The sequence below is a fragment of the Chrysoperla carnea genome, chromosome 5 (assembly GCF_905475395.1).
Source record: "Chrysoperla carnea chromosome 5, inChrCarn1.1, whole genome shotgun sequence".
Lineage (NCBI taxonomy): Eukaryota > Metazoa > Arthropoda > Insecta > Neuroptera > Chrysopidae > Chrysoperla > Chrysoperla carnea.
The window spans coordinates 19,600,224-19,626,889 of NC_058341.1; the positions used below are offsets into that span (position 1 = coordinate 19,600,224).

The 26,666-nt window shown below is 30.0% G+C and overlaps 6 protein-coding genes across 8 annotated transcripts; 3 read left to right on the top strand and 3 right to left on the bottom strand.

Annotated features, from left to right (window-relative positions):
• Nucleotides 1–1,135: 1,135 nt before the first annotated feature.
• LOC123300325 (peptidyl-prolyl cis-trans isomerase sig-7) lies at nucleotides 1,136–3,854 on the bottom strand. The gene has a single exon (XM_044882882.1). It carries the CDS (start codon nucleotides 3,711–3,713, stop codon nucleotides 1,845–1,847), a length of 1,869 nt encoding a protein of 622 aa, XP_044738817.1. The 5' UTR covers nucleotides 3,714–3,854; the 3' UTR covers nucleotides 1,136–1,844.
• A 1,541-nt stretch (nucleotides 3,855–5,395) lies between these two features.
• Nucleotides 5,396–9,976, top strand: LOC123299596 (polycomb protein Scm). The gene is made up of 6 exons (XM_044881853.1): nucleotides 5,396–5,723; nucleotides 6,640–7,162; nucleotides 7,425–7,775; nucleotides 8,248–8,789; nucleotides 9,184–9,542; nucleotides 9,628–9,976. Exons 1-6 carry the CDS (start codon nucleotides 5,468–5,470, stop codon nucleotides 9,760–9,762), a joined length of 2,166 nt encoding a protein of 721 aa, XP_044737788.1. The 5' UTR covers nucleotides 5,396–5,467; the 3' UTR covers nucleotides 9,763–9,976.
• Nucleotides 9,977–10,941: 965 nt separating this feature from the next.
• Nucleotides 10,942–12,623, top strand: LOC123300647 (mitochondrial import inner membrane translocase subunit Tim22). The gene is made up of 3 exons (XM_044883245.1): nucleotides 10,942–11,457; nucleotides 11,524–11,596; nucleotides 12,485–12,623. Exons 1-3 carry the CDS (start codon nucleotides 11,056–11,058, stop codon nucleotides 12,568–12,570), a joined length of 561 nt encoding a protein of 186 aa, XP_044739180.1. The 5' UTR covers nucleotides 10,942–11,055; the 3' UTR covers nucleotides 12,571–12,623.
• Nucleotides 12,624–13,694: 1,071 nt separating this feature from the next.
• Nucleotides 13,695–17,749, bottom strand: LOC123299824 (septin-1). Of its 2 annotated transcripts, none has more exons than XM_044882201.1 (7): nucleotides 17,575–17,749; nucleotides 17,180–17,364; nucleotides 15,583–15,841; nucleotides 15,399–15,516; nucleotides 14,808–15,055; nucleotides 14,630–14,734; nucleotides 13,695–14,248 (listed from the first exon to the last, which is right to left on the bottom strand). In XM_044882201.1, the coding sequence occupies exons 1-7, from the start codon at nucleotides 17,622–17,624 to the stop codon at nucleotides 14,128–14,130; spliced, it is 1,086 nt and encodes a 361-aa protein (XP_044738136.1). In that variant the 5' UTR covers nucleotides 17,625–17,749; the 3' UTR covers nucleotides 13,695–14,127. The 2 variants fall into 2 exon arrangements, with proteins under 2 accessions (XP_044738136.1, XP_044738135.1); XM_044882200.1 differs by having other exon boundaries at nucleotides 13,697–14,248; nucleotides 17,180–17,372; nucleotides 17,601–17,749.
• A 1,531-nt stretch (nucleotides 17,750–19,280) lies between these two features.
• On the top strand, nucleotides 19,281–22,995 carry LOC123299595 (histone deacetylase 3). Its single transcript, XM_044881852.1, has 5 exons — nucleotides 19,281–19,758; nucleotides 20,500–20,688; nucleotides 21,382–21,844; nucleotides 22,366–22,619; nucleotides 22,756–22,995. Exons 1-5 carry the CDS (start codon nucleotides 19,518–19,520, stop codon nucleotides 22,908–22,910), a joined length of 1,302 nt encoding a protein of 433 aa, XP_044737787.1. The 5' UTR covers nucleotides 19,281–19,517; the 3' UTR covers nucleotides 22,911–22,995.
• Nucleotides 22,996–24,370: 1,375 nt separating this feature from the next.
• Nucleotides 24,371–25,433, bottom strand: LOC123300417 (small nuclear ribonucleoprotein Sm D3). 2 transcript variants are annotated; one of them, XM_044882990.1, is made up of 2 exons: nucleotides 25,011–25,433; nucleotides 24,371–24,784 (listed from the first exon to the last, which is right to left on the bottom strand). In XM_044882990.1, exons 1-2 carry the CDS (start codon nucleotides 25,318–25,320, stop codon nucleotides 24,675–24,677), a joined length of 420 nt encoding a protein of 139 aa, XP_044738925.1. In that variant the 5' UTR covers nucleotides 25,321–25,433; the 3' UTR covers nucleotides 24,371–24,674. The 2 variants fall into 2 exon arrangements, with proteins under 2 accessions (XP_044738925.1, XP_044738924.1); XM_044882989.1 differs by having other exon boundaries at nucleotides 24,371–24,787.
• Nucleotides 25,434–26,666: the final 1,233 nt, after the last annotated feature.

Genomic DNA, 26,666 nt, shown 5'->3' on the forward strand with positions numbered 1-26,666 from the left:
ACCTCGATCTTTATAAGGCTTTATTTCACATACGTCAGGAAATCCAACTTTCTGGTCTAGAGTCATAATATATTATTTCAAAATACCAATAATAATTAAAATGTTGATATAAATGTATAGTTTTTAATGTAATTTGTTTCCACAGAATCATATTCCGGAATAAAATTTCCAAAAATTTTGTATGTTCGTAAAAATGCTAAAAAAACTCGATTTCGCAAAATTTTTGAAGTTATTTTGAACTTTGAGCACGGACACTTTTGAGTATGAGATTAGAATTTAGCTTAATTACATCAAAATTTCGATTCTACGACCCAAGAAACATCACGATAATCAAAGTTATCTTGCGCACCTTGAATTATACACTCTACTTTCACCAGTTACCGGAGTGATTAATTATCACTGAAACATCGATCCAAATATTTGTGGTTTATAGAGCTCGTTGTTTAGTTGCACGTTATAATATGTAAATAAATCTACAAGTAGCAAAAATAACAATTTTCATGTATTGTTCAGTATGAAAATTACTTAATAAATAATTGTACATACAATTTTATAACGTCAAATGCTCAAAAAAAATGTTTTTTTTTAAATAAATAATTATGTAGATTTTATAATTAAATATTTTATTCAAAATCATATAAGAGATAGAAGCAAAAGCAAAATTCATTCAAAAAGAATTGCTATTTTGAAAGGCGAACATCCCTTCTTCCTCTGCTTTGCATTGTTATTAATTTGCTTCAATTACTCAAATATGATTTTGATAATATTCAATTGATTTAAATCTCATAATTTAAAAATAAGTGACTTAAATACATAATAAATTCAACAAAAAAAATCTTTTTTACGTTCTTTAGAAAATAAAAATAAAAAAACCTTACAATTATATAGCTAGGGAGGACTATGGATATCTTATCACAATTGACTTTTTGGCATAATATGAAAGACTTCGAAAGAGGTCCGATCATCTTTAAGGGGTAATACCTACGTAGATCAACGATAAATCGATTTTTTGTATAATTTTAAGGTTATAATTTCGTTATAAAGTATAACAATATATAAATATATATATATATATATATATATATATATATATATATATATATATATATATATATATATATATATATATATATATATATTTGGAAAGTGCAAATTACGCCCTTTCATTTGATATCTAACATGGTTTCATTAAATAAAAAATAATTATTTTTTCATTACTTTATGTCTTCTAATCGGCGCCATATTCAATTTATTGTGACGTCACATGGCGTATAACCAGCGAACGATCAAGACGATTTCAATGACACCTCATTTGGAAATTATGAAAAGTAGTTTAAAAATTATGAGGGAACAGTCGTCAGGATAAAAAACATATGCTAACTAAAGTTACCCCATATAATATAGATACAAGATTAAAAATTGCAATGTTTTCTTTAAAAAGATACGTTCGAGGCTTTGTAAAATTCATTTATAGATTCGAAAATTAGCGATTGAAAATTGAAAAAATGACATTCGAGCTAAATCATCTATAATTGTCTCTCCTGAATTGATTTTTTTGCATTGGACCTTCGAAATTTAAATCTGCATAGGACGAGGGATGCAAAAAACAGTCTACATGGATATTACCCCTTAATTAATGGACATTGGTGGAGTTGGCCTTGATATTCTAATATCTAAACCTGTTTCTAAGAGCGTGATAAGACTCCCTGATCCCTAAGCCATATACGACTTATATTTTTGTTCAAAAAAAAAAAAAAATTAAAAAATATATATACATGAAAATATGTACATATACACTTGGAATTATTAATTAATAATTAAGTTTTAATTAATTATACATTAAATTAATATTTATTTTTATGTTTTTTCCTTCGTCCATCATCATCACTACTCGCCCCACCACCTGCACCACCTGGTGCGTCACTACTTCTTGTATGTTCGTCATCTGATGAATGTTTCTTCGTTGATTTCTTATATTTGCTATATTTGTGTTTCTTTTTCGATCCATGGTCACTGTTCACACTTGAATGCGTACTCCTTGAATCAGAATCCTCTGATGAACCTTTTTTAAATTTTTTGTCACTCTTTTTCGAGTATTTCTGATGATGGCCATCATCTGATGCATCTGACATCGAATGATCTTTCTTATCATCATAACTACGTTCTTTTCGATATTTTTTATCAGCATCATCTTCAGAGCTTTCAGAATAATTACGTTTTCCACGTGGTTTATCGAAATGGTCTGCGTCACGTCCTCGTGTTTTACGATCATCATCGGATGAATCGTAATATCCACTACGTTTACGATTACGATCGGAATGATTATCATCGTAATGCCGTTTTGAACGATCTTGATAGCCACGATTACGATTATAATAATTATCGGTTGAATATTGACGATTGTATCGTGAATCCCCACCACCACCTCGACGATTGTAATTCTTATAACGTGAAGAATATGAATTGTGCCAATTATTCTTATTATAGTAGCCCCCACGACGATCGTAGTGTCTATATGTGGAATTGTTACGATATGAATCGTAATGTTCACGATAATCTTTACGATAATAATCTTTACGTTTCGAATGCTTGTCCTCTCGAGCACGTTTATCTGTTTCTTCCTTAAGACGCTTTTTACTGGCTTTCGTTAAACACGTCTCCTTGTAAATACCGTTCGCAATATCTTTATTAATTTTCTGATTATCATCTGCGAGGTATTTAACTCCACGTCCTTTACCCATCCAACGGACTTTGGCCACACTTTGTGAGAAATCGACATGAATGCGTCGATCATCGATTAAAACATTATCCATTTTAAAATATGCATCCTCACATGCTTTTTTATCCTCGAATTCAACGAACGCATATTGTAATGAATCCCCTGTTTGTTTATCCCGGATTACTTCACATGATTTAATCTTTCCAAATCGACTGAAAATTATTTCAAGATCGTCGTCAGTGGTTACAGGATTCAGCTTACAGACGAAGAGTACATTCTCAGGCGGTGCCATTTCTGCATCGGGGATATCACCAACCATTTCCAAGATAGTCGCACGCGCTTTAGCTTCACGCTCTGCGGCCATTTCAGCTAGTTCTTGAGTTGTTTTCCCTACAGTTTCATCGATTTCTTCGTCAGCTCCAATACGCCCACCTTGTAAACGTTCCGCTGTTGGTTCCGGTGATTGATCCGGTTCGATAAATCGTTCTGGATTCGGGAAAGGATCTTCTAAGATAACTGTATGTGTGATTCGTATATCTTGATACGGTCGAAATTCTTCATCACAAATAGCTTCGTTAATTTTTCGAAGAATATCCAATCCTTCAGTCACCTCACCAATCACACAATGCTTACCATCCAAAGACACCAAATCTGGTGCTAAAGTGATAAAAAATTGTGATCCTAACATATTATTTCGTGAACCGACTAATGAAACAGTTCCAACATTTGTATGACGAATTTTTGGTTGTTCTTCACCCTCAAAATAACGTTTTAGCGGTCCATCAATCACACCCCAAATGGATTCACCACCCGTTCCTGAACCGGTTGGATCCCCGGTTTGTGCAAGGAAATCATGTTGTACTGTATGAAATAAATTAAAATTGTAATATTTCATTTTACATAGCTTTAAAAAATTTAGACAAGCTTTCGGTCTTTCGGTTGTAAATAAATCGATTGTTAAATCGCCTAACGTCGTTTCTAAAACAATCGCCATGTTTAATGGGGGAAATTATAATTTCACTGTAGTTTTTTAGCACTTAATTATGTATTTTTATTTATTTTTAATTTCCACAATTTATTAATTCTTTTCATTTAAATTAATTTAATTTTTAGGTTATATAAGTGACGCTTATAATACCAAGCTACCTCTTTGGCCATACTTGAAATCACGCACGAAAACCCCCAAAAATAAAAAAAATTAATGATGAAATTGTTAATTTTGGCCAATTTTTACATAATTTTCAACTATGAAAATGCTTAAGATTTTTCATATGTTTCTAGTAAGTTTAATTTTAATGAATAAACATAAATTTTTTTTAGTAAAAAAAAAGAAAAATATTTCAAGATTATAGCTTTTGGTAAAAATTAATTTAAACAATTTTTAATTGAAGAGTTCAAAATATTGATTGATAAAAAAATTACTTAATGGTGAATGTTTTTAATATGTTTTCTTTTTAAGCAAATAAAATCGCGCGGCTTTTCAAATTTTTTGCAAGCTAATCGATTAACAAACAGTTGGTAATTTAAAAAAAAAGTTTAGTACAATCACAGATGTTGATACTAAACCTAATCGCTAACATAGGTAGGTATATAGGGATTATAAAAATTTTCCAAAACTAATGGAAGAATCGATCCTAGAGGTCAAAATAACATTAACTCTTTTTTAAAATTAATATATAAAAATATATGAATTTATAAAATTAACTCTTTTAACTACTTGTAATCAAACTCTTTACAATTTTAACTTCAACTTCGTAAAATTATAAAAATAGGGATTATTACAACATGATGAAAATGGCAAGAATAGCATGCCAGCTACCAGCAAATATTAAATTAAGATATTTTCTTTTTCCAAAGAAATTATACATGGTTCAAACAAAATTTGCAATGTTTAAAAAGCAATATATTCTTTTGACCTTGAACTTTTGTTTAAGAACATTTTAAAGTTAACTGATGTACTTGATAGATAAGACCTAGTTGAACTTTTTTGAAAGTTGTTCTTCATAAAAAACGAACATTTTTTGTTTGAACCAAGTGTTGTGAAGTTAAATATTTTAAATATGATCTAAAAAAGAAACCTAGTTTAGTGTAAACATTTGTGGTAATAATGTAATATCCTTGTTTTTCAGTGATTGGTAGTCATGAGCAATTCCTATCGCTTGGTTTTTTCGGCAATTCAGTGAGAAATATTTTCAGATTTGACATTTCTTGTCAGTGTTTTGAATTTTGATTTCGAAATTAAATTGATTATATCAATAAAATACCAATTTAAAAAATTGTATAATATATAAAATTTAAAAAATAGTTGAATATTATTATCTACAAGTAACCTTTAATTAAGTTTAGTAAAATATATTCAACTGAAAAAATTCATTATAAAAATTTGCAAGTTACAAATTTTTACGTATCAGTATGAAAATTTTACACTTAATCTAATTAAAATAATACGTATCCATTTCTGTGACATATTGTATATTAATAAAAAAATTATAATTTCAAAAATTTTAACGATAGAATAAGCTAAGTAAATATTTTTGAAATTAAGTTAACTTATAATTTGAACTTAAAAATGTTAATAAAATTTCTTCAAATCTACATAAAAATATGTAAATTAAAAATTTAAATAAATAATAAAAGTAAAATTATGTTTATAAATACATCAAACATAACCTAAAAACAAAGTTTGAATAAAATAGTGTCGATTTGAAAAAAAAAAAAGAAAATGAGTTTTGAATATTGTTGAAAGAAATGTCATCAACCGCAAATTCATCGACAACAGTTATGAATAATTCTGGTAATGGTAAAATTCGTGGACCGGGTAGACCACCAAAAAAACCTGTTTCGTGTACCTGGTGCGGTGAGGGTAAAGGACGTTTAAAATATGTTTTACCGACTCAAAACGGTGAAAAAGAATTTTGTTCAGAAACATGTTTAAGTGAATTCCGTAAAGCTTATAATAAAGGAGCTTGTCATCAATGTGATAATGTGATTCGTGGTAATACGGGTAAGAATTTTCTACTCGACGTTTTTGACAAGAATATTCGTACACAATTGCGTGTCTAGCGTGTACTCAGCGCCGAGATACCATATGGTAATCAACGATTGTGGGCTAATAATAATAATGCTCCATTTTTCATAACAATCTAAACATAAAAACATGAAATATATAAAGAATTAATTCTAAGACATATTTAAGCCTTTAGTAAAGTTACTTTAAAAAAAAAATGTAATAGCTCACGCTAGAGATCCGCTTGTGTACGAATATAATCATGCCATTATACAACTTGACGCAAAAGCATCTTATTTTGAAATTCAGTACTTTTAAAAATTAAGAAATTTCCCGCGTTAATAATTATATTATTTTGACTGATTGATTAAGAGTAGAAATTTGAGAGCCTTAATCTTAGAGCCAGGTTAATCATATGGGCTTCATCTTCTTGATTTATAAAAAATAAATAAATTTAACACTTTTATAAAAATTAGTCTTATAATTATACACTTACTTTGGGACATCTTGTAGTTATTTACTTACGTCATAGATTCATCATAGATTTTTCTACCACAAATCTAATTTTGAACAGTTGGATCGAAAAACTTGGGACCCTTTCCTATGTTACATGGTCTGTGTCTGCGATTCTCTTTATAAAAAGTTAATTTACTAAATAAAAATAAAGAACGCGGCGTATTCAAGGCTTTACGGACCTCGACAGCCTCTCGTTATTGAGCAAGAGGGTTAAAAGTTTGTATGTTTGTATTCGTTTGTTGAATTAGCGTCAAACAAGCGCTTTTAATAAAAATTAAATTTAATCTCTCTTTAATTAAAGGGGTCCTAGGGGATTGCGTTGATAGCCTTTTTGTAGTTTCGGCCCTGTTAGTAAGAGATGTTCTAAAAGGCCTTATAAAATTTTTGTTTTCTCTAGGATGTAGCAATAAAAATTTTTGTTCAAATTTTTGTATGAACAAATTCCAAAAGAAAAGTGAACAATCAAAAATTCCAACAACACCAACCACACCCGCTTCTTCAAACACCACAAGTACATCAGCTTCAGGACCACCTGGAGCAACAACACCATCAACACCGACAACATTTGAAAATCCAAATAGTTCATCAGGACCATTTCAATATGAAACATTTCAACCATTCGATTGGGAGGAATATTTACGTGAATCAAATAGTGTGGCAGCACCTGCAGAATGTTTTAAACAGGCACTTGTACCACCACAAAATGATTTTAAATGTGGTATGAAATTGGAGGCGTTAGATCCACGTAATTTGACATCGACCTGTATTGGAACGGTAGTCGGAGTGTTAGGACCCCGTTTACGACTACGCTTAGACGGTAGTGATAATAAGAATGATTTTTGGCGTTTAGTTGATTCCAGTGAAATACATCCAATCGGTCATTGTGAAAAATCTGGTGGAATGTTACAACCTCCACTTGGGTATGTATAGTATAAATTACAATAATCCATCGTGGCTATGTTTTTTTAAGAGCACACATAAATAAATTTCTAATTAATTAAATTATTTTACTAATTATTGATAACTGGGAGTTGCAACTCCACCAATTGCAAGTGATAATAGTTCGTTCTAATTATAGCAGGATGCCGGCCCGTTTTGAGTAGTTTCAATTTAGACTACCAGATGAATTTGTCGGGAGTTGTTAAAAAATTTTTAATTCCAAAACTTTTTTTTTGCTTGTAGTTTTCGCATGAATGCAAGTTCATGGCCAATGTTCTTATTAAAAACATTAAATGGTGCTGAAATGGCTCCTGGTAAAATATTCCAACGTGAACCACCAAGTCCACGCAGTAATTTATTTCAAGTTGGTCAAAAATTAGAAGCTGTTGATAAGAAAAATCCACAATTAATATGTTGTGCCACGGTTGGGGCTGTGAAAAATGATCAAATTCATGTGACGTTTGATGGATGGCGTGGTGCATTTGATTATTGGTGTCGTTATGATAGTCGTGATATATTTCCCGTTGGTTGGTGTGCTAAATCTGGTCATCCAATGCAACCACCTGGACAAAAATCTCATGCTGGTGCTGGCAAGTAAGTAACGTAATCATTATTATAATTTTGCACGTCCCTCATACATGATACTTTTAATAGCTTTTGTTATCTCAACACATTATACCACTTAACTTGTGAGAGTGAGACTGTACACTTTTTTGGAAAACATACATACAAGTATTTTTATTTGTTCAAATAGAAAGAAGCGAAAAAATTACACAGAAGCTCAGGCTCGAATCCGGGTCCTCTAGATATCCGATCAAGGACCTAACAGACTCCGTCAATCCTGCTCTATATGAATTGTGTGTTTATTCTATTTGTATATTTATGAAAAAATTAATAAAGTAAAACTTGTTATCACAAATTCCACTATCCAAAATTGTACTCCCCTTTGGAAGTTGAAATGTTTATTGCTAGAAAGTTATACGAAATCACTCAAAAGGATGTTAGCAATTTTTTCTGTATTAGCTCGATTTTGGAGTACTTTAGATTTATCTTAATTTGTTTTCAGATTTAAACCTCGAATATCACAACATATGATAAGTCCAACAATATCAAGTAGTACAATATCAACCCCTACAACTAACAACAATAATAATAATAATACTAATAATAATAGTGAAGCATCTTCAACGGCACTAACACCTAGTGCAAGTGATACAACATCAACACCATCACGAAGCAGCAGTCTAAATGTTGTGTCAACCACACCAACACAATCATTTAAAATATACATAGATGTGAAATGTTCAGGTGGTCCATTAATTACACCCACACAGTTAACATCTAGTAATTTAACAGCATCAACGTATGATGAGCTAGCACGTAAATTAATACAAGAATTATTACAAAGTGCTTCGAAATGTAATAAATTGGATACGTTAATATCATCGTTGTGTTTGTTACACGGACAAGAACAACAATTTACATTAACCGGTGGTGTAGATGGAGCGGTATATTTTGTTAAAATACCACAAATGTATAAACGTGATGATTTAATACAATTTTTACATACTATTTGTAATGCAATTGGTGCTTGTAATCATCTGTTCGGTATGTATAATTTTTATTTTGTTTATACAGGGTGTATCACTACAGATTTTGTTTATATTTTTATATACTCAATTGCACAAAAAATGCATCAGATGAATGAAGATGCTTTCATAAGCGTCTAATTCGCAAGGATTGGGTACTGATTTCAGGAGCTTAAGCTTTGATTTGTCAATTTTGTGGTCGTTTTCTATAACGTAAGCGGCTACACATGATTTCTCAATTCTTCCATATTTTAAATGGCTACAGGTCTTCTACTTTGGCCTACAGGATTGTGCATATAGACCCGGAATAATCCGTCATTGAGCACGATCAATTTTCCCAAGATCTCGTTTAAAAGTTTGCTTTACAATTTTTAATATTTCGAAAATAATCTTATTAATTTATGTTATTTCAGGCCTTGAAAGACCTACAACCGAATGTGTAAAATGTTCCTCATCATTAAGTGAATCCTCATCAACGGATTCAACATCATCGCCACCAAAAAAACTACGTATTGCTGAAGTGAAACCAGAATTAGAAGCAGCAACGTCTACAACATTAGAAACGCCATCACCCCAGCCAACAATAAGTTTGACTCCTACCAGTACTAATAATAACACCATTAACAATAACAATAATTCAACAACCGGAAGTAATGGTGTTGTAACAACACCCAGAGCTCCCACACAAGAGTGGGGTATTGAGGAAGTTATACAATATATTGAATCAGCTGATCCAGGACTAGGTGTACATGCTGATTTATTTAGGAAACATGTAAGTATTTTGTTTGTAATTTGTTTTTCTTTGAACAACCGTGAGTGGAAATGATTGGTACATTTGTATGTGTTCTCTGTTTCAGGAAATTGATGGTAAAGCATTGTTATTACTAAATTCCGATATGATGATGAAATATATGGGTTTAAAATTAGGTCCAGCACTTAAAATTTGTAATTTGGTCACAAAAATTAAGGGCAGACGACATATACTTCACTAAGAAAAATCAAATAATATTACTTTAAAAAATCTCACATATTATAAATAATATGCACACATTTTCTCAAATAAAAATTTTAATGGAATCAATCATGTATGATATAAATAAAAGTAGGCCAGAAACAGCTCTAGTTGAACCAGATGATGAGACGCCCCCCACTACTCTACAAAAACCTAATTTAAAAATGAAAATCGTATATATTTTTGCTTAAAAAGTGAATATTTTATGATTGTATTAAAAAAAAAAAACTATTTGTATTAAAAAAAAACAAAGTTAAAAAGTTTAGAATATTAAAATGAGACATTTAAAATTTGTTACATAATTGTCTTTTTATTTTATCGTATAATTTCCCTTCTTTTCTCTCTTACTTTTTATCCTAAATATGTATATAGACGAGGTTTATTGTCTTTAGGTTAAATACATGACGGAGTTTTGGTGCATATGTACCGTTGATTTCTTCCGGATCTGCGGAAGCTATTAACCATTTAACTGTTAACAAGACGAAATGTAAGTATAATCGCGGAAGCTACTAGCTATGTAAATATTAACAAGGCGACATGTATGGTTACTATATTCATAAAATCTACAGACTCAAAATTGTTTAATTGTTGTCGCTCTATAAACCTAGGCATTACGGGTCTAAGCCTAAATACGCCTCTGTTTGCAGTGAGCTCTTGTCACACTCTAGTATATCTTGCCTGTGCCTAACTTTTGACTACAATACATATAATTATATTTTTTATCTTTGCTTTTGAACATAGAATAATATAATGCTTTTGACCTCATGACCAAAGAGTGTAAGCTAGAGGAGATGCTCCCGTGCCATTACTGGCAGTGTTAAAAAAGAGAAGGAATACGATTTTCAACGCCTCTTCAAGCGATTGAACCCAGTCATAAACGCTCTTCACCTCCATAATTTTGTTTATAAATAATTCTGTTAGCAGAGCGTAATTTCGATCTAAGAACCTTTGAGTTACGAGCCCGGCACACTTCCACTGTACCACTCTGCTCTTTGTAATAATATCGTAATAACATGTACTGATACTGTTGCAAATTCAGTAATATTTACAGGACCCAAATACAAGATAGCATTCGTGCCTGTATACGCGATCCTCCTCTATCTTATCCTCTTTGGTAATGAATTCATGTACCTCATTTACTAAAAAAATTGAAGGATTCTCTATTATCGACATTAGTTTCGAATTTACATCTGTCAAAATTATGTCAAACATTAAATAAAAACAAAATTTTTTGGATTTGAGAATATATTTAAAGGATTGTTACCTTAAGAAAATGTCATCTTCCGATAATGTTAATGAAAAATTAACAGAAATTCATAGTTTTCATACAATATTACGTGACCTAACCAATTATGTACATCGTCCACGCGATGTTCTGGTTGTACCCCGTCCATTGCCCGTACAAATGAAAACTGATTTCGAAAAAAATCTAGAAACTGTTATAGAAAGTTGCCCTGCAAAAAGTTTTATAGCATTGGTAGCTGGATATGGATTGGGTGCTGTATTAGGGTTATTTTCGAGTAGTGTTGGTCCCACCACTGTTTTAACTCCAAACATTGAAAATCAAACGGTTCGTGAAGTATTTCGTGACATGAGACAAACTTCACATAGTTATGGTAAAAATTTTGCACTTATTGGTTTGGTTTTTTCTGCTGTTGAATGTACAATAGAATCGGTATGCACTCTTACTAGGTAGCAAATTTATTATTATAAATATTTAACTCAATATTTTTTAAAATAGGCTCGTGGAAAATCTGATTGGCGTAATGGTACATACGCAGGAGGTGTAACAGGAGGCTTAATTGGTTTAAGAGGTAATATATTTCTTAACTAGCTGTAGCTGTATCCTGTGTATTCTTGATTATTTTAACTTAAGATTCCTTTGTGAAATTTTCATCGCGTATATTAATTCAAACCGAGAGAGAGGTTATTTGAATATGTTTATAATTTAGACAAATTTTAATTAACTATTTTACTCAAACGGTGACTTAATATAAACAAATTCATTCCCGACACGGGGGTGCAGTTGCACCCTCTTGCACTCCTCACATGATTCGCCCCTGATTCTATTTACGTAAAATTAAAGATTGTTAATCAGTGAATTATTGCTAAAAAAGAAGATAAACTCATTTGTTTAGTCATTTTCCAGTGATGAACGAACGTAGCAAAAACAGGCTATAATTTATCATAATATACATAGATAATTGTAGTATCGATCCCCAGATTAGTATGCGAATTATTTCAATATTAATTTTATCCCTCAATATACCCAAATAAATATTCGCTCTTTATGGAGACGTACAATCTAGGGCTTTCTACAATCAGATACGTAACATTCTTAGTATTGTACCTCCTATTACTATGATCACTTGCAATCTACCCCCGAACCAAATAGAGGTGGGACTAGGCAATCTTGGGTCATGGAGAATTCGGAAGATGAAACTCTGTGGACCATTTCCGACTTGGACAAAATTTTTTTTAAAGCTGTTTTCTTGATAAAACTTATCTTTTACGTTTCACGCGTATGTCAGGTCACATGGCGATTTATAAATGAAAGGAATACTTATAATAGACAGAAGGGCATGTATTACTAATCTGTATTTTATAAAATATTTCTCCTTCTTATTTTTTGGCGGAAAATTTAAATTCCAGTTAAAACGTCCATAAAATAATATATATAATTTGTATTTCTGTTTTGGCAGCGGGTGTAAAAGCTGGTATTGCGGGTGCCATAGGATTTGCATCGTTTTCAACAGCCATCGATTACTTCTTTTCACATCGAGGATAATTTTTTAGTAAAAAATTATTTTTTGGCACTGTAAATATTTTTTTTTGTTATTTATGCGGTTAAAATAAAAAGTTTTTAGAGTCAAATGTTTTTTTTTAAATTTTTTTTATTCAATAAAAATTAAAAATAATCTTACAAACTTATTTTGAAATTGCCTCCAATTTGATTATTACCTTAGGACCAGATTTTTAGACCGTAAAAAGTGTCTTAATTTAAAAGTCTAACATGGCCATCAATTGAAAAGTAGATAAAATTTGGTTTTTATTTAAATATAATAAAAATATACTCTAAAAAATTATTTTTTGGGATATAAAAATAATATATATATATTTTTTATAAAAATACGTATTCAAATCAATTCATAATTATTTCGAAGTTTTTTATTTTACATTTTAGGGTCAATCCAAAGAGAATAAGTTAAGGAGAATTAGTTGTTTTTCTTATTCTTCTTATATTAATTAATAGGGTATTCCACTATTTTTGAAAAAGTACTTTAAAATGTTAAGTTTGCTAATAAAAAGCCACAAAAAATTTATTTTTGAAAAATAGCGAGCTTTCTTGCCAAAAACTTAAATTTTAAACCTTTTTTAATTGTACTTCTCTATCTTATTCTCTTTGATTTAGAATATAAATATAAAATGCCATAGTTTTAAAAACGGGAGGAAAAAAGATATGTTTCGTCAATGAAGAGGGGTTGGTAGGGACAATAAAATAAATTTCTATGTATAAAATAGAATTTTCTTTGATCTATCTTCTTTTTTTAATGTAAAAGATTAATGTCACAAAAATATTCTAAAATTTCTAAGTACATTTTTTTTTTTTAATGATAAAAATATGTTTTTATTGGGAAACAGTTTCAAAAATTCTTTTTAAATTTCCTGTCTTCCTTTTAAGAAAAATGTATTTTTGTTTTGGCCTTACTAGAATAATATAAATTTCTTATGAATAATGAGAAAGTTGATTTTTATTAAGTACTTCTCGAAACGTTTTTGAAATTAGATTCTCAACAAACTACGAATTATTAAACAGTTTTCTTTTTCTTATTTATTCAATTCCAATTATGATTTAATGATTAAAAATTATTCAATAATTAATGATCTATACGATTTAATACAAAATAAATGCTTTTATTAGTTGATTTTATCACAAAAATTGATTAAAGTTTTCCCTATTTTTAAACGATAACGAATATTTTTCCTTCGGTGGGATCTATTAGGATATTTGAAGCACCAAACAGTTTTTATATCCAAAAACTAAATGCAATTAATGTGAAAATATCAAATTTTAAAAAATATGACCCACAAAGGATCAATAATACTTTTGAGATTCATTGCAATTTCAGTCATTTCCAAAATAATTACAAAAAAAACATTTGCTGTGAGATACAGCCAATATTTATTTTTTTTGAAGCTAACTTTATAGCTGAAATAGTTACAAGTTTGAACAATTCACTTGACGTGTACTTTGTATAAACAGAGAGACAGGGTGTCACAGGGGAGAGATGGATGGCAGAACTCTGTATGGATATTATTATATAACAATACTATATTTTATGTTTTATTGTTGTTGTTGCATTTGAGCTTGCATTGCAGCAATCATTTCTTGCATACGTCGTAATTCGGCTTCTTTTTCTTGTAATATTCTATCTTTTTCTGTTACGGTTTTATCTTCAATCACACTGGAAAAAAATAGAAATGCAAATTTATAAGTGTTTATTTGATAAACAAAAAGGAAATGGCACAATGCTACTGGACACGGGCTTAGTAGGCACGCTGAATGCCTGAGCCTGATAGTGAGTGTATTAGGACTATTACAAGTGAAGATAAACTCACTTCGGTCAGCCTTTCTTTAACGGCCTCTCCGACCTTAAGCCCGTTGACGTCAAAGCACTTCTGCTAATCTTAAACAGCTCCAAATGGTTCATAGAGTAGTGTCGGATGTGGGTAAACCTTTTTCGATATCACAAGGGACCCTATGGTCTAACATAACTATCTTCTGTGTATTCCCTCATACGCATTAATAAATAAATTTTGAGAAATATGGACTGAAAGATACTTACGATGCATTACGTTTGGGAACAGAACCACCTTTTGCTAAACGTTCACTTCGATAATTTTCATAATGAACTTCTTGTGTGACTTCTTGAAGATCTTGCATATGTGTTCTAAAACACAAATAAAAAAAATCAGTTTAAATACAGCTGAGTTGAACTATAAAACGTGTTCGAGAATACTTACATCAACATTGTACGTAGTTTAATAAAATCACAATGATCAGGGTTTTCAACTTCAACAACACCCCATGGATATAGACGACCACGTACTTTACGTCCACGCACTTCTAATAATGTGTTTGCACCACATACAGCAAAAGGCACAGCTTGTTTTAATTGTCTCACTTGTTCTTTATAATCTTCATCTTCATCCGAATCACATTCTGGTAATGGATAAATTTTTATACCATGTTCGGTTATTTCGTCCATTACCTAGAAAAATACAAACATTTACACAAATTTTGTTACTAAATAGAATAATTAATTAAAGTCCCTGTCGAGAATATCTAGAAGGTCATAATGTCAAAAATGATCTAGTTTGCGGGTTGCAAAAAAAGAGCTAAGCAATTAATAGATGCAATAGATGTGTACTTTGTTATTGAGTTTGATCTCATGATTACCAAATAACGATATGTTATATTTTAAATTACGTAAATAAACAATTTCTAATGTCAGATTAGATTAATTGGTTGTACATATTGAAGCTTTAAGATCTTGGGGGAAAGAAGCGAGAAAATATTTTCGAGAATAGTTAAAACTTTAAGAAAATACTTACTCGTTGTTTTAATCGTTGCATTTCTTTTTTCGTTAAAACATCAGCTTTAGCAATAACAGGCACAATATTCACTTTATTATGCAATTGTTTCATAAATTCAACATCTAATGGCTTCAAACTATAACAACAACAAAAAAATTATGTTACTACCAAGTTCATGATGAGTTCAAATTATAAATCTTACCCATGTCCAAATGGTGAAATAAAATAAAAACAACAATGTATACGATTATCAACAATGTTACGACGATTTAAACCACTCTCATCACGTAAAAATCGTTCAAATTGTTCATCGATATATTTTAATATTGCACGAAAACAATCTGTATTGTCAATTGCATCCCCAAAACCAGGTGTATCCACAACAGTTAAACGTAATTTTACACCACGTTCTTCGATTTCAACTGTTGATGCATCTAACTTTACTGTCTGTGTACTTTTTTCTAAAAAAAAAAAAAATCGAAACTGAATTCAGTTTTTTTGCTTCATTTACATTACACAAGGTCTGCAAAAAAAATTTTTTGTCAGCTGCAGGAGATATTTTTACTAAATTATATGTTTTAGAATGCGCTCATTTCAGAAGTGATGGCCATTTTTTTCTATCACGTAAGGTTATTTTGCAAATTCAAACACAAAAAATTGGTAAAAGCACTCGTTTATTAAAAATAATACAGTAGCCTGCAAGCATAGTGGCATCCCATCTTCCTTGGTACCGTCTCTCGATATCGTGGACATTCTGGTAAAACCGCTCCCCCTGTTCTACACTGTAAGCTCCCAGGTTTTCATGAAAATATTCTATGTGGGAGTGTAAAAAATGGACTTTCATGCTTATCTTGCAGCCTTGAGCTTCGTATGCTGCTAGTTGAACAATGGTTTTGTAGTCAGGATTCTTAGTATTTCCCAAAAACTTTCGCACTACATCCTTGAACGATACCGAAGATTCTTTTTTCCTTCTCAATCATATTTTCCACAAAGAGGGTGTCAGTTAAAAGCCTTCTTATGTCGAGGCCAGTGAAAACTCCCTTTTTCAACTTAGGGAATTTTGTACATAGATATTTAAAACAGTCTCTATTCTTTTGCAGTGATTTTACAAATTGTTTCATCAACCCCAATTTGATATGGAGAGGTGGCAACAAAACTTTTTCTGGCGGCACCAAAGTAGTATTGATAACATTTTTCTCCCCAGGTTTTAAAGTTTCTCGGGGTTAACAATCACTTTTAGTCCAGTGCTGTTTTCTGGCTCTACTATTCTATAAGCATAAGAAGCATGGGTATTTAGTATAGCCTGCCTGCTGACCCAAAAACATCGTGAGTATTTTGAAGTCCCCACAAACCATCCATTGATGGTCCTGATATTTGATTCTTTCCAGGGTAATGGCCAAATGGTTATAGTTAGTTTTCTTCCATATGCACAGAATAATCCATTGGAAGCGAAGCTAATTTATTTTTATTGTGCAATAATACTACTTTAAGACTAGTTTTATTTAATATTACTATAAAATACTATATAATACTACTTTAAGACTAGTTTATGTTAACTTTAAGACTATGTGATAGAATGTTTTGAATATTTTTCCTGTTTTTGGGAGGTCAAAATCTATAAGAAAATGTAAAAAAATCCTATGCAGTTTTTTAGTCGCAGGCCTGTGTTATTTAAATCGCAATGCAGAAAACCAATAAGTACGAGCAGTCTTTGTAGACTTTAAAATACGTCTCAGTTCCAGCCACAATTTATTGTAATTTTCAATCAAATATTTTTAAACTAAAAAAAAATTCCTTACCAACTGAATCTGGGATAACTCGTTCAGGATATAAATCCGTTAAAAACAATGAATTCACTAACGTTGATTTCCCTAATCCACTTTCACCAACCACCATCAATGTAAATTCAAAACCTTTTTTCACCGACTTTCTATGTACTTGATTTGGAAGATTAGCAAAACCTACATATCCCGGTGTTTCCAAACTTGGAAACTATTTCAAACAGATAAAATCAATATTCTTATTAGTAAAACACACTAAAAGACCTTGAAATCAGGGTGGAGAATTTAAATAAACACAAGTGAATGAATGCATTTCATTGTAACATAAAAAATAAAATATTGTTTTTTTTTTTTGTTATGATTTCATTCCAAAAATAGATCGAATTTCAAGAATATTTGTGTTCAATGAAAACTTAAATTTTTTTAAATAAGTACTTACACTTTTTACTGAATCACTGGACATTGTGGTAATTAATGGATTTTTTTTAATGAATTATTTTTGGTTTTAATTATAAAATAAAAGAAAAAAATTTTAAAATAAATTTTCCAATTAACTGATAAGAGAACTGCAATGACTAATACAGAACCACAAACTCACAAAGTAAACAGTTTTTGTGAAGTCTCTTGTAATATCAAACTGAAGCTAGTTACATGCCAAATAAAAACGATCGAGTGCTGTGTAATAATGGTTCCATAAAACACAAAATCAAACAAATATGTGAGTGTTGCGGTAAAATGAATCTAATTAATCGGACGATTTTAATTGAAAAAATGGAATAGCAATAGTGCCGATGTTAGCTAACGCGAGGCCCTTATTGGTATACTTTTAGTAGTCAACACGAAGTTCAATTTTGGAGAGAACTTTATTTACGAAACTAAATGCAAGTATCCTATAGTAATTCACTTTTTATTTTATGTACGGAACCCTAATATGTTTTAATTGTTTTGTTCACACTTTAAATTACTCATATGTGTACCAGATTTTAGATAAATGAATATACAAAACTATTTAAGAATTCTTCCAAAGGTCATTAAATTTGTCTACATAAAATACAACACATATATACATTTTTATTATTATTAATAATTTCCTGTGATATTTTTGTTTATAAATTAGAGCATTAAACTTTTCATTATTTTTATAATATATGGCCCGTCCAAACATCCCAATTTTATTAATGTAGTATTAGGACTTTTCGATTAATAAATGATAGGTGTGCATAAAAGGCGTATAAAATTATCATTCTTTTGTGCATATTAAGAAAATTTACAATTTTTTAATTAAAATTCCATTCACACAGGAATAGTAGAGGGTGAGCTGATGTTATATGATAAAGGCGAATGTCTTAAATACATAACATTTAGAATGAATCGACGGTCACTTATCTTTTGAAAAGTTATGAGAGGTTGAAATAATCAAATTTTATACGAATTTCACTCTGCTAATTCGAGATACCACGAAAGATAACTCGTACTAGCTTAATTCCGTGCTAAGTCAGCCCTACATTAATTGGGTTTAATTAAAGCGAGTTGACCTTTTTTGGTAACTCGCCCTAGAAAGTGATATAATTATTATTTACTCTAAATTCATATAAAATTCACTCCCCCTGTCGAGGATACCTAGTCTTTTGACGGCGGAAAGGTAATTTTAAACTGCAAGTTTATTAAATTTAACTTAAAAACTTCAATGAAATATATTGGCAGTTTACATTCTACATCTGTCGAACTAATAAAAGCATTTTTTTGTTATTCTATAATAACATCTAATTAAAATAATTCCTCACATACATTGTTTGCTGAATTTGAATAAATATATTTTCCTTGAAATAATTAATAAAAGACTTTTATGGAATTTCAATCAAAACTGGAAATTTAAATAGACCATAGACTTATAAATAGTTTATACTTGTGTGTTTATTGTTTTTGAATACTAACATGAAGCTAGCAACAAATATTTAAAAAATAAAACAAAATATCTTTAATAATTTATGTTGGCTAAATTGTTAAAACATTGACAGCCAAACATTGACATAAAAATCTTTGAATATTGCATGAAAGAATAAGAAATAAGCCGTAAATTTGTTAAATAAAAAAAAAAAGCTTTAATTTTACTTGAATTAAAAGTAATGAACGATTTGATAATAAATAATTATTCATGTACAAAACAATTATTATTTATAGTGGTGATATTAACGTTTATATTAATGTTTAAAGAAGTGATTTTGGAAAATAGTTCATTTATGGATTACTTTTTTATAGAAGAACAATAGTATTTAATAAACATATATTAAAATTAAGTAGTTAAGTTAATAGTTAACAGTTTTTTTATTATCTCACTACACTACTCACTCGCAAGATGAGCACAAAAAAAGTATCGTATTTTTATAATCCGAATGTCGGTAATTTTCATTATGGGCCTGGACATCCAATGAAACCTCATAGATTATCTGTGATACACAGTTTAGTGTTAAATTATGGCTTACATAGAAAAATGCAAGTTTATCGTCCTTATCGAGCTAGTGCACATGACATGTGTCGATTTCATAGTGATGAATATATAGATTTTCTTCAGCGTGTTACTCCACAAAATATACAAGGTAAGTCATCTATTTTATATAAACCAGAAAAAGTTAATGTATTAAAATATAGTTCAGTCATTTGGGGTAACTTTCTTGATCACCAAGTAAGAACCGAAGACTGGAGTTGTGATGTTAGCTAAGTATCGGAGCGTCTTATTAAAATGAATAGTAGCATAATATTTATAAAATTGTACTTAACTAATAAATTGCTTATATTGTTATTTGCAGATACAGAATTACGAGAAATTTGACTAAAAACCGATTCAAATAGTTAAATTATCGCAAAAAAAGAATTTTCACAGACTCATATTAAATATAGACCGATAATGATTTTTAAATCATATATCACATAGCATCAGCTGGTCTCTCTAACCGGGACAATTCTGATCCGCGCCAGACAGCATAGAATTCTTAGAAAACATCTAATCAGTACGTCCGGAAGGTTTTTTTCATATATGTTTCAGATCTAAGCAAACTTAATCTGTTTTCTATCTATTTTTGCTATCGTTTTTTTGAAATGTATAGAAATTGACGTTTCTGTTACTCGACGTCGCTTTACATCTCAAAGCTGAGCCCTTGTATAATACATAATAGTTTTAAATATTTTATAGTTAACTGAATTGATAAATTCCACGGTATTTTGGATACTGTTTTAGCGGTCTATGTATTTATTTAATGGGTCTATGAAATTTCCTTTTCATTTTTTAATTCATCTTATATTTATAAATCCCAAAAAGTAATCAATTTATTTATTTTTAGGCTATACAAAATATTTAAGTCATTTTAATGTTGGCGATGATTGTCCAGTATTTGAGGGATTATTTGATTTCTGCTCAATGTACACAGGTGCCTCTCTGGAAGGAGCTATGAAACTAAATAATAATCACTGTGATATTGCTATTAATTGGTCTGGTGGATTACATCATGCCAAAAAATTTGAAGCTTCTGGTAATATTTAACATATTTTATAAATGAATCCCATCTTAAAATTAAAAAATGTACATTATTTCACATAGTCCTCGCGTATCGAAATTATTGAGAGGACACCGAGCTAATGGGATTTTGTGGCGACGTCTGTTTATTTCATATTTTTCTAGATTTAATTATAAAGGTTTTATTCCTAGTTGACTTTGAGCTGAAATTGTGGCGAAATTTATAGGGTTCATGTTTCAAACAAATACAATTTTTTTAAACAGAACTTTTACGGCTTGTTTTGTTTTTCTTACTATGTAAAAACAGAGGTTCTCAAAATTATTCCGTCTACTTCCCACTTCGAAAATTCAATATTTCAGCGACCCAAAGCGTTTTATATCAGTCTTATTCTATTACATCTATCCTATACAAATTAGCCTTACTATCCCCTTGTAGGTCTCTAGCGCCCAAAAGAAGGCCTTATCTCCCACTTTGAGAAACACTGGTTTAAAAGATTCGTATTCTACTATTAGACTGAATACTAAATTAATATTCTACTATTAGACTGACTGCGATCACAACCTAATTTGTGGGATTCATCCGCCCTTGCCAGCCACCGCTCATAACAACGCGCCTTGTAAATTTCGTAATTTAGTTTAATAGGACCCTTGTTTATTGAAATGGATTTTTATTTTAACACTTGCAATAATGAGTTTTTTTTCTCCGTAGGTTTTTGTTACGTAAATGATATTGTAATTGGTATCTTAGAATTATTAAAATATCACGCACGCGTGCTATATATAGATATTGACGTCCACCATGGTGATGGTGTCCAAGAAGCATTTTATTTAACAGATCGTGTAATGACTGTATCCTTCCATAAGTATGGTAATTATTTTTTCCCTGGAACTGGGGATATGTATGAAATTGGTGCTGAAAGTGGACGATATTATTCAGTGAATGTTCCATTAAAAGAAGGCATTGATGATACCAGTTACGTTCAAGTATTTAAACCTGTGATCTCAAATGTTATGGAATTTTATCAACCAACAGCGATTGTACTACAATGTGGTGCTGATTCATTGGCGAATGATCGTTTGGGTTGTTTTTCATTAAGCACACGAGGCCATGGTGAATGTGTGAAATTTGTACGCGATTTTAATGTTCCTATTTTAGTTGTTGGTGGTGGAGGGTAAGTAGTTTTATTCATACAAAAATTATTATTGAAATGAATTATAGTCCATGGTCTCATAATAGTAGCGAATATAATACATATGGAGATTTCATCGTCCACCATACAGGCCCTACATTCTATCCTGCAGGTGCAAACTCGATCACCTCTATCCATTATATTCTGCAAGTGCAAACTCTATTGCTTCTATCCATTCTATTCTGCAGGTACAAATAACATATATAGAGATTTCATCGTCCACCATACAGATCCTACAAGTGGGATCATCAAAGATCCTCAGGTTATGATGGTGGTAGTTCAATCGACATATACTGTCAAGAATCCCACCACCCTTCTCAACTGTGCTCTAGTGAGTTTCAGGTGAGCACAATCGAATGGCCTAGATGTGGCTAGACATAGTTTGTCCGATAACAATACACCCTACATACAAAAATTCAATTTGATTCCATTTTTATTTGCCCAAAAAACTGTTGTTTCTTCACAAAATCTTCTAACCAACATAAATAAAATTTCTTTTATAGATATACATTACGTAATGTTGCACGATGTTGGACATATGAGACATCATTATTAGTGGATGAACAAATCTCAAATGAGCTTCCATACACAGAATATTTAGAATATTTTGCACCAGATTTTACCTTACATCCTGATGTTGTGACCAGACAAGATAATGCAAATAGTCGACAATATTTGGAAGCAATTACACGGCATGTTTATGATAATTTAAAAATGTGTCAACATTCACCAAGTGTACAAATGCATGATGTACCAGGTCAGTATATCTGAATAATTCTGAGAAATATTCAATCCTTAATATAGACGTGAAACACCGTATTTAATCCTTAAGTGCATCCTAAATATTTTTAAGTAGGTAGGCTAAAGTAGTTTTATTGAATTTTGTTTAACAGGTGATGCCTTCACTGAAGATGAAAAAATTAAAGAAGAATCCGATCCAGATGTTCGATTATCTCAAGCGGAAGAAGATAAATTAGTTGAACCGAAGAATGAATTTTATGATGGAGAAAAAGATCAAGATAAACCGGACATTAAAGTTGAAACTTAGTTTGTAATAAAGTAAATTTTATATTTAAAAAAAAAAAGAAAAAATACAAAAAATCAAAATAAAAGTTGAATTTTAATCAATTTAAGGGGGGAAAGAGATGTTTATTATTATATTTTTCTATTTTGTTAGATTTTTAACATTTCATGAGTGTTAAATATTGTATTACCTTATGTACACTTGCGGACAATAAAATTGCAACACTTTGCTGTACAGCAGATATATTTTTTTCAACTTCCAAATATATCCGATATGTAAATTGTGTTGCGATTTTATTGCCGGCCTCTTTGTCGAGGTTATATATATAGCCTCTTAAATATAGAAAATTTCCCCTTATCAAAATATACGCTATATAATAATTTTTAAGTTAAAATTCGGACCGCAATTTTTATAATGCATGAATATTTTTAAATAAATCGAAGTAAATTTTTTCTACACGAGTTGAGAAAAATTTTGGAGTAATTTTAATGAAATTCCCGCCTATTTTTCGAAAAGATAGGAATATATAAAGAAAAATGGTGCATTGATTTCGTTACACGTTTACTATTTTTATTGAAAATACCAGCGCAAAAAAAATCTAAATCGCATATCACTTACAAATTACATCGAAATATATTTAGAAACGTTTTATCTTTACATTCTAGATAATAAAAATATTAATCACGCTCAAATTGTTGATTTATTTATATATTTTTTCCTCAATTCAATCGTTCCCTTTTCCAAATTTTATTAAAAAATTAGAATTGCCGGAAATCAGACTGGTGTGAGCGATTCATATAGTTCAATTCAGTAACGTATTTTTTTTAAAGGGAAGTGTCAAACGAACAAAGTCGAAAATAGCTTTAGGTTGTCCAGAAACCCAAGAAGTTTAACAAATTTCATTCATATAAGAATGAATTTTTGTTGACTTCGAGTTGAAGCATAATTATTGAAAAATAAATACCACGATACTCGAAATAAAATTGTATATTACAAAATTCTATCTAAAAATATAATAAAAAAAAAAATACAACTAAAAATACGACTTAAATTTCGCTAAAATAAAATAAAAAAAGATCTTTTTTTACCGAACTCGGGAAAATTTATGTTAGTATCGGGAGTCTCCCGAACAAATCTGGAGAGGTGGAAACCCTAAATGTGTTATACGAATTTTAGCTACGGACGATGGTTGCGTTGCAATTGAAATATTGATATTTAGCGAAATGTTAGCCTGTTGTATGTTTTAGAATTTCTCAATATACAATTTTATTTCGAGTATCGTGTTATTTATTTCAAAACTATAACTTTCGATTATTGCCGAATTTATTAGGTTCATGAATTAATGTTTCTTAACAAAAATTTTTAGTTATTTAAAAAAAATGAAAGTCAAGTTTGAATAATTGGAAAAATCATTTTATTTTTATTGTTTTCTATTTATGAAATATTTATACAGTAGAATTCTTAATATTTTAGACACAATTTTATAAAAAATCATTCAATTCTATTAATCATAACTTTTGGAAATAATTTAGAATTAAGTATTCCTGCAACCGTACAAGACTCAATTGAAAAATAAATGTAACTTTAGGTACACACAGTTGTACAGTTAAAGAACTTCTCGTAGGGATTATAGGCCATAATAGGACAGGCGGGCAACCCGCTAGGCCTCTATTATAATCCGTACGGGTAGATCACTTTTTGAATCTTGAATACATAATTCTGATCGTCACTTAAATCAAACTAAAATTAAATAAACTTAGAATGTTGTAATCTAAAAATTTACAAGTTCTATCGATCACCTCGTCCACCTCTGCCTTGTGAACTGCTCGAACCTTGTTGCTGCCAAGGTGCATTTCCGCGACCCCTACCCTGCGGACCACCACGCCCTCGACCTCTCGCTGCTGAAATAAAATAATAGGGCTGAAATAGCTTAATCATTTGAAAACCGAAAGACGAACTTTAACAAATTGTTTTAAAATGCCATAAAAATTAATAATAAACAAAAAATTAAACACATTCATAAATTTTTATTAGTGAGGTCAATAGATTTGATAAATTTAACAGTTAAGAACTTTTTGATAAGTTTAATAACAGTTGGAGATATGGTTGTGTTGTTTTTCTTACCTTGAGCTCTTAATATCGCTGATTTACCCCGTCCCGCCGTTCCCGTTTTCGTTTGCTTTTTAAACATCGGCGCATTCTTTAACATGTCCGGTAATATCAGAAATCGTATTTTGGAACCTCGAACATAAACATTCTCTAATTGTGCAACTTTTCCATCACGATATGTGACTGTAATCTGTGTCATTTGGCAATTCATATTATCTTCGGCTTCGATCAATTTACCACGATAAACTTCACCGGTAATTGTTTCACATGTTACAATATGACCTTCGGCTTCATGTAAAACTTTTATTGGTACTCCAATCGACATTTTGTTGTGTTAAAAATGATTAATTCTATCGAAAAATAAACTTTTCAAATTAAATGCCGGTCTTAAACAAATCGTAGTTACAACGATTTCGAGAGCGTGATCACTAAATTCATTAAAATTCCCTAGATTTTTAGGTTACAATATTTTTTTTTCTTAAGTTGGTCTTTAATTTTACGCGCAAAATTTCAAAAAAATATTCATAAGAAAAACTTAATTTATTCATTTCGTTTAAATTAATTTTTTTATAACAGTTATTTTAAAAATAATGGAAAATTAAATTTCTATTAAAATTTTAAGTTTTTTGTTGAAAAAAATGAAGTATACAAATCACTTTAAAATAAACGATCTACTATCTAATTACTAAAGTTATAATGAGGCCATTAGGCATCTCATTTATTTCATACTAAACTCGTTCAGTTTAATTAAGTTAATTAACTAATAACCTGTACTTGACTTTATTTTAAGTTTTTTGAGTAATTTCATCTTTTACTTTTATTCGAAATAAGTTTAGTTTTCATTGATAAAGCAACTTGTACTTTAAAATTTATTTCAATACAACATATCTGTATGTTGGAGGATATGTAATATTCTTAAATAAACGACGCAAAATATGTTATTAAAGGCAAGCAATTTTCTTAATGCTCATTCAAATTTAAAATATTTGGAACAAATAATCTAAATTCCAGGCATCGAAGGAATTTAAGACTACTTTTGTCTTTATTATTATCCAAAAAGTTTTATTTTAATTTATATGCAACTTGTATTACATATCCGTAATATTTATACATAACATACCATTTTAATAAAATTTTACTGTTATACAAAATATTTGCATGATTTGAAAAATCTTTTACTGAAATTTTAATAAAAGATAATCCGACATTTTAACTACAAAATTTAGAGATAAATATAAACTTTATGTACATCCTAAATTTATTATTAATAAGGCATTTATAACGTGGAAATAATCAATTGATTTATAATACATATAACATAATGTCTGAACATCTTAAATAATTTAATAATATTTAACTTTTTATTTTAATAATAATTATCCAACATGCGCATTTCGATAATTAAATTGTATTCTAGATGAATTATTCTATAAAATCCGGTTTATGGAAATGTTTACATATAAATGTAATTTTCAAGGAATTTAACGCATATTCAAACGGAAATAAAACGGGAATAATTGAAAATATTTATTTATTTTGAAATAATAATTGTATTTCAATTGAAATTGCATTTTCATATATTGATTTCAAAATATATGTGTTTAATTTCTTATAAATTATACTCTTTAAAATATTCATAAGAATTTTAATAACTCCCATATATGAGCATTT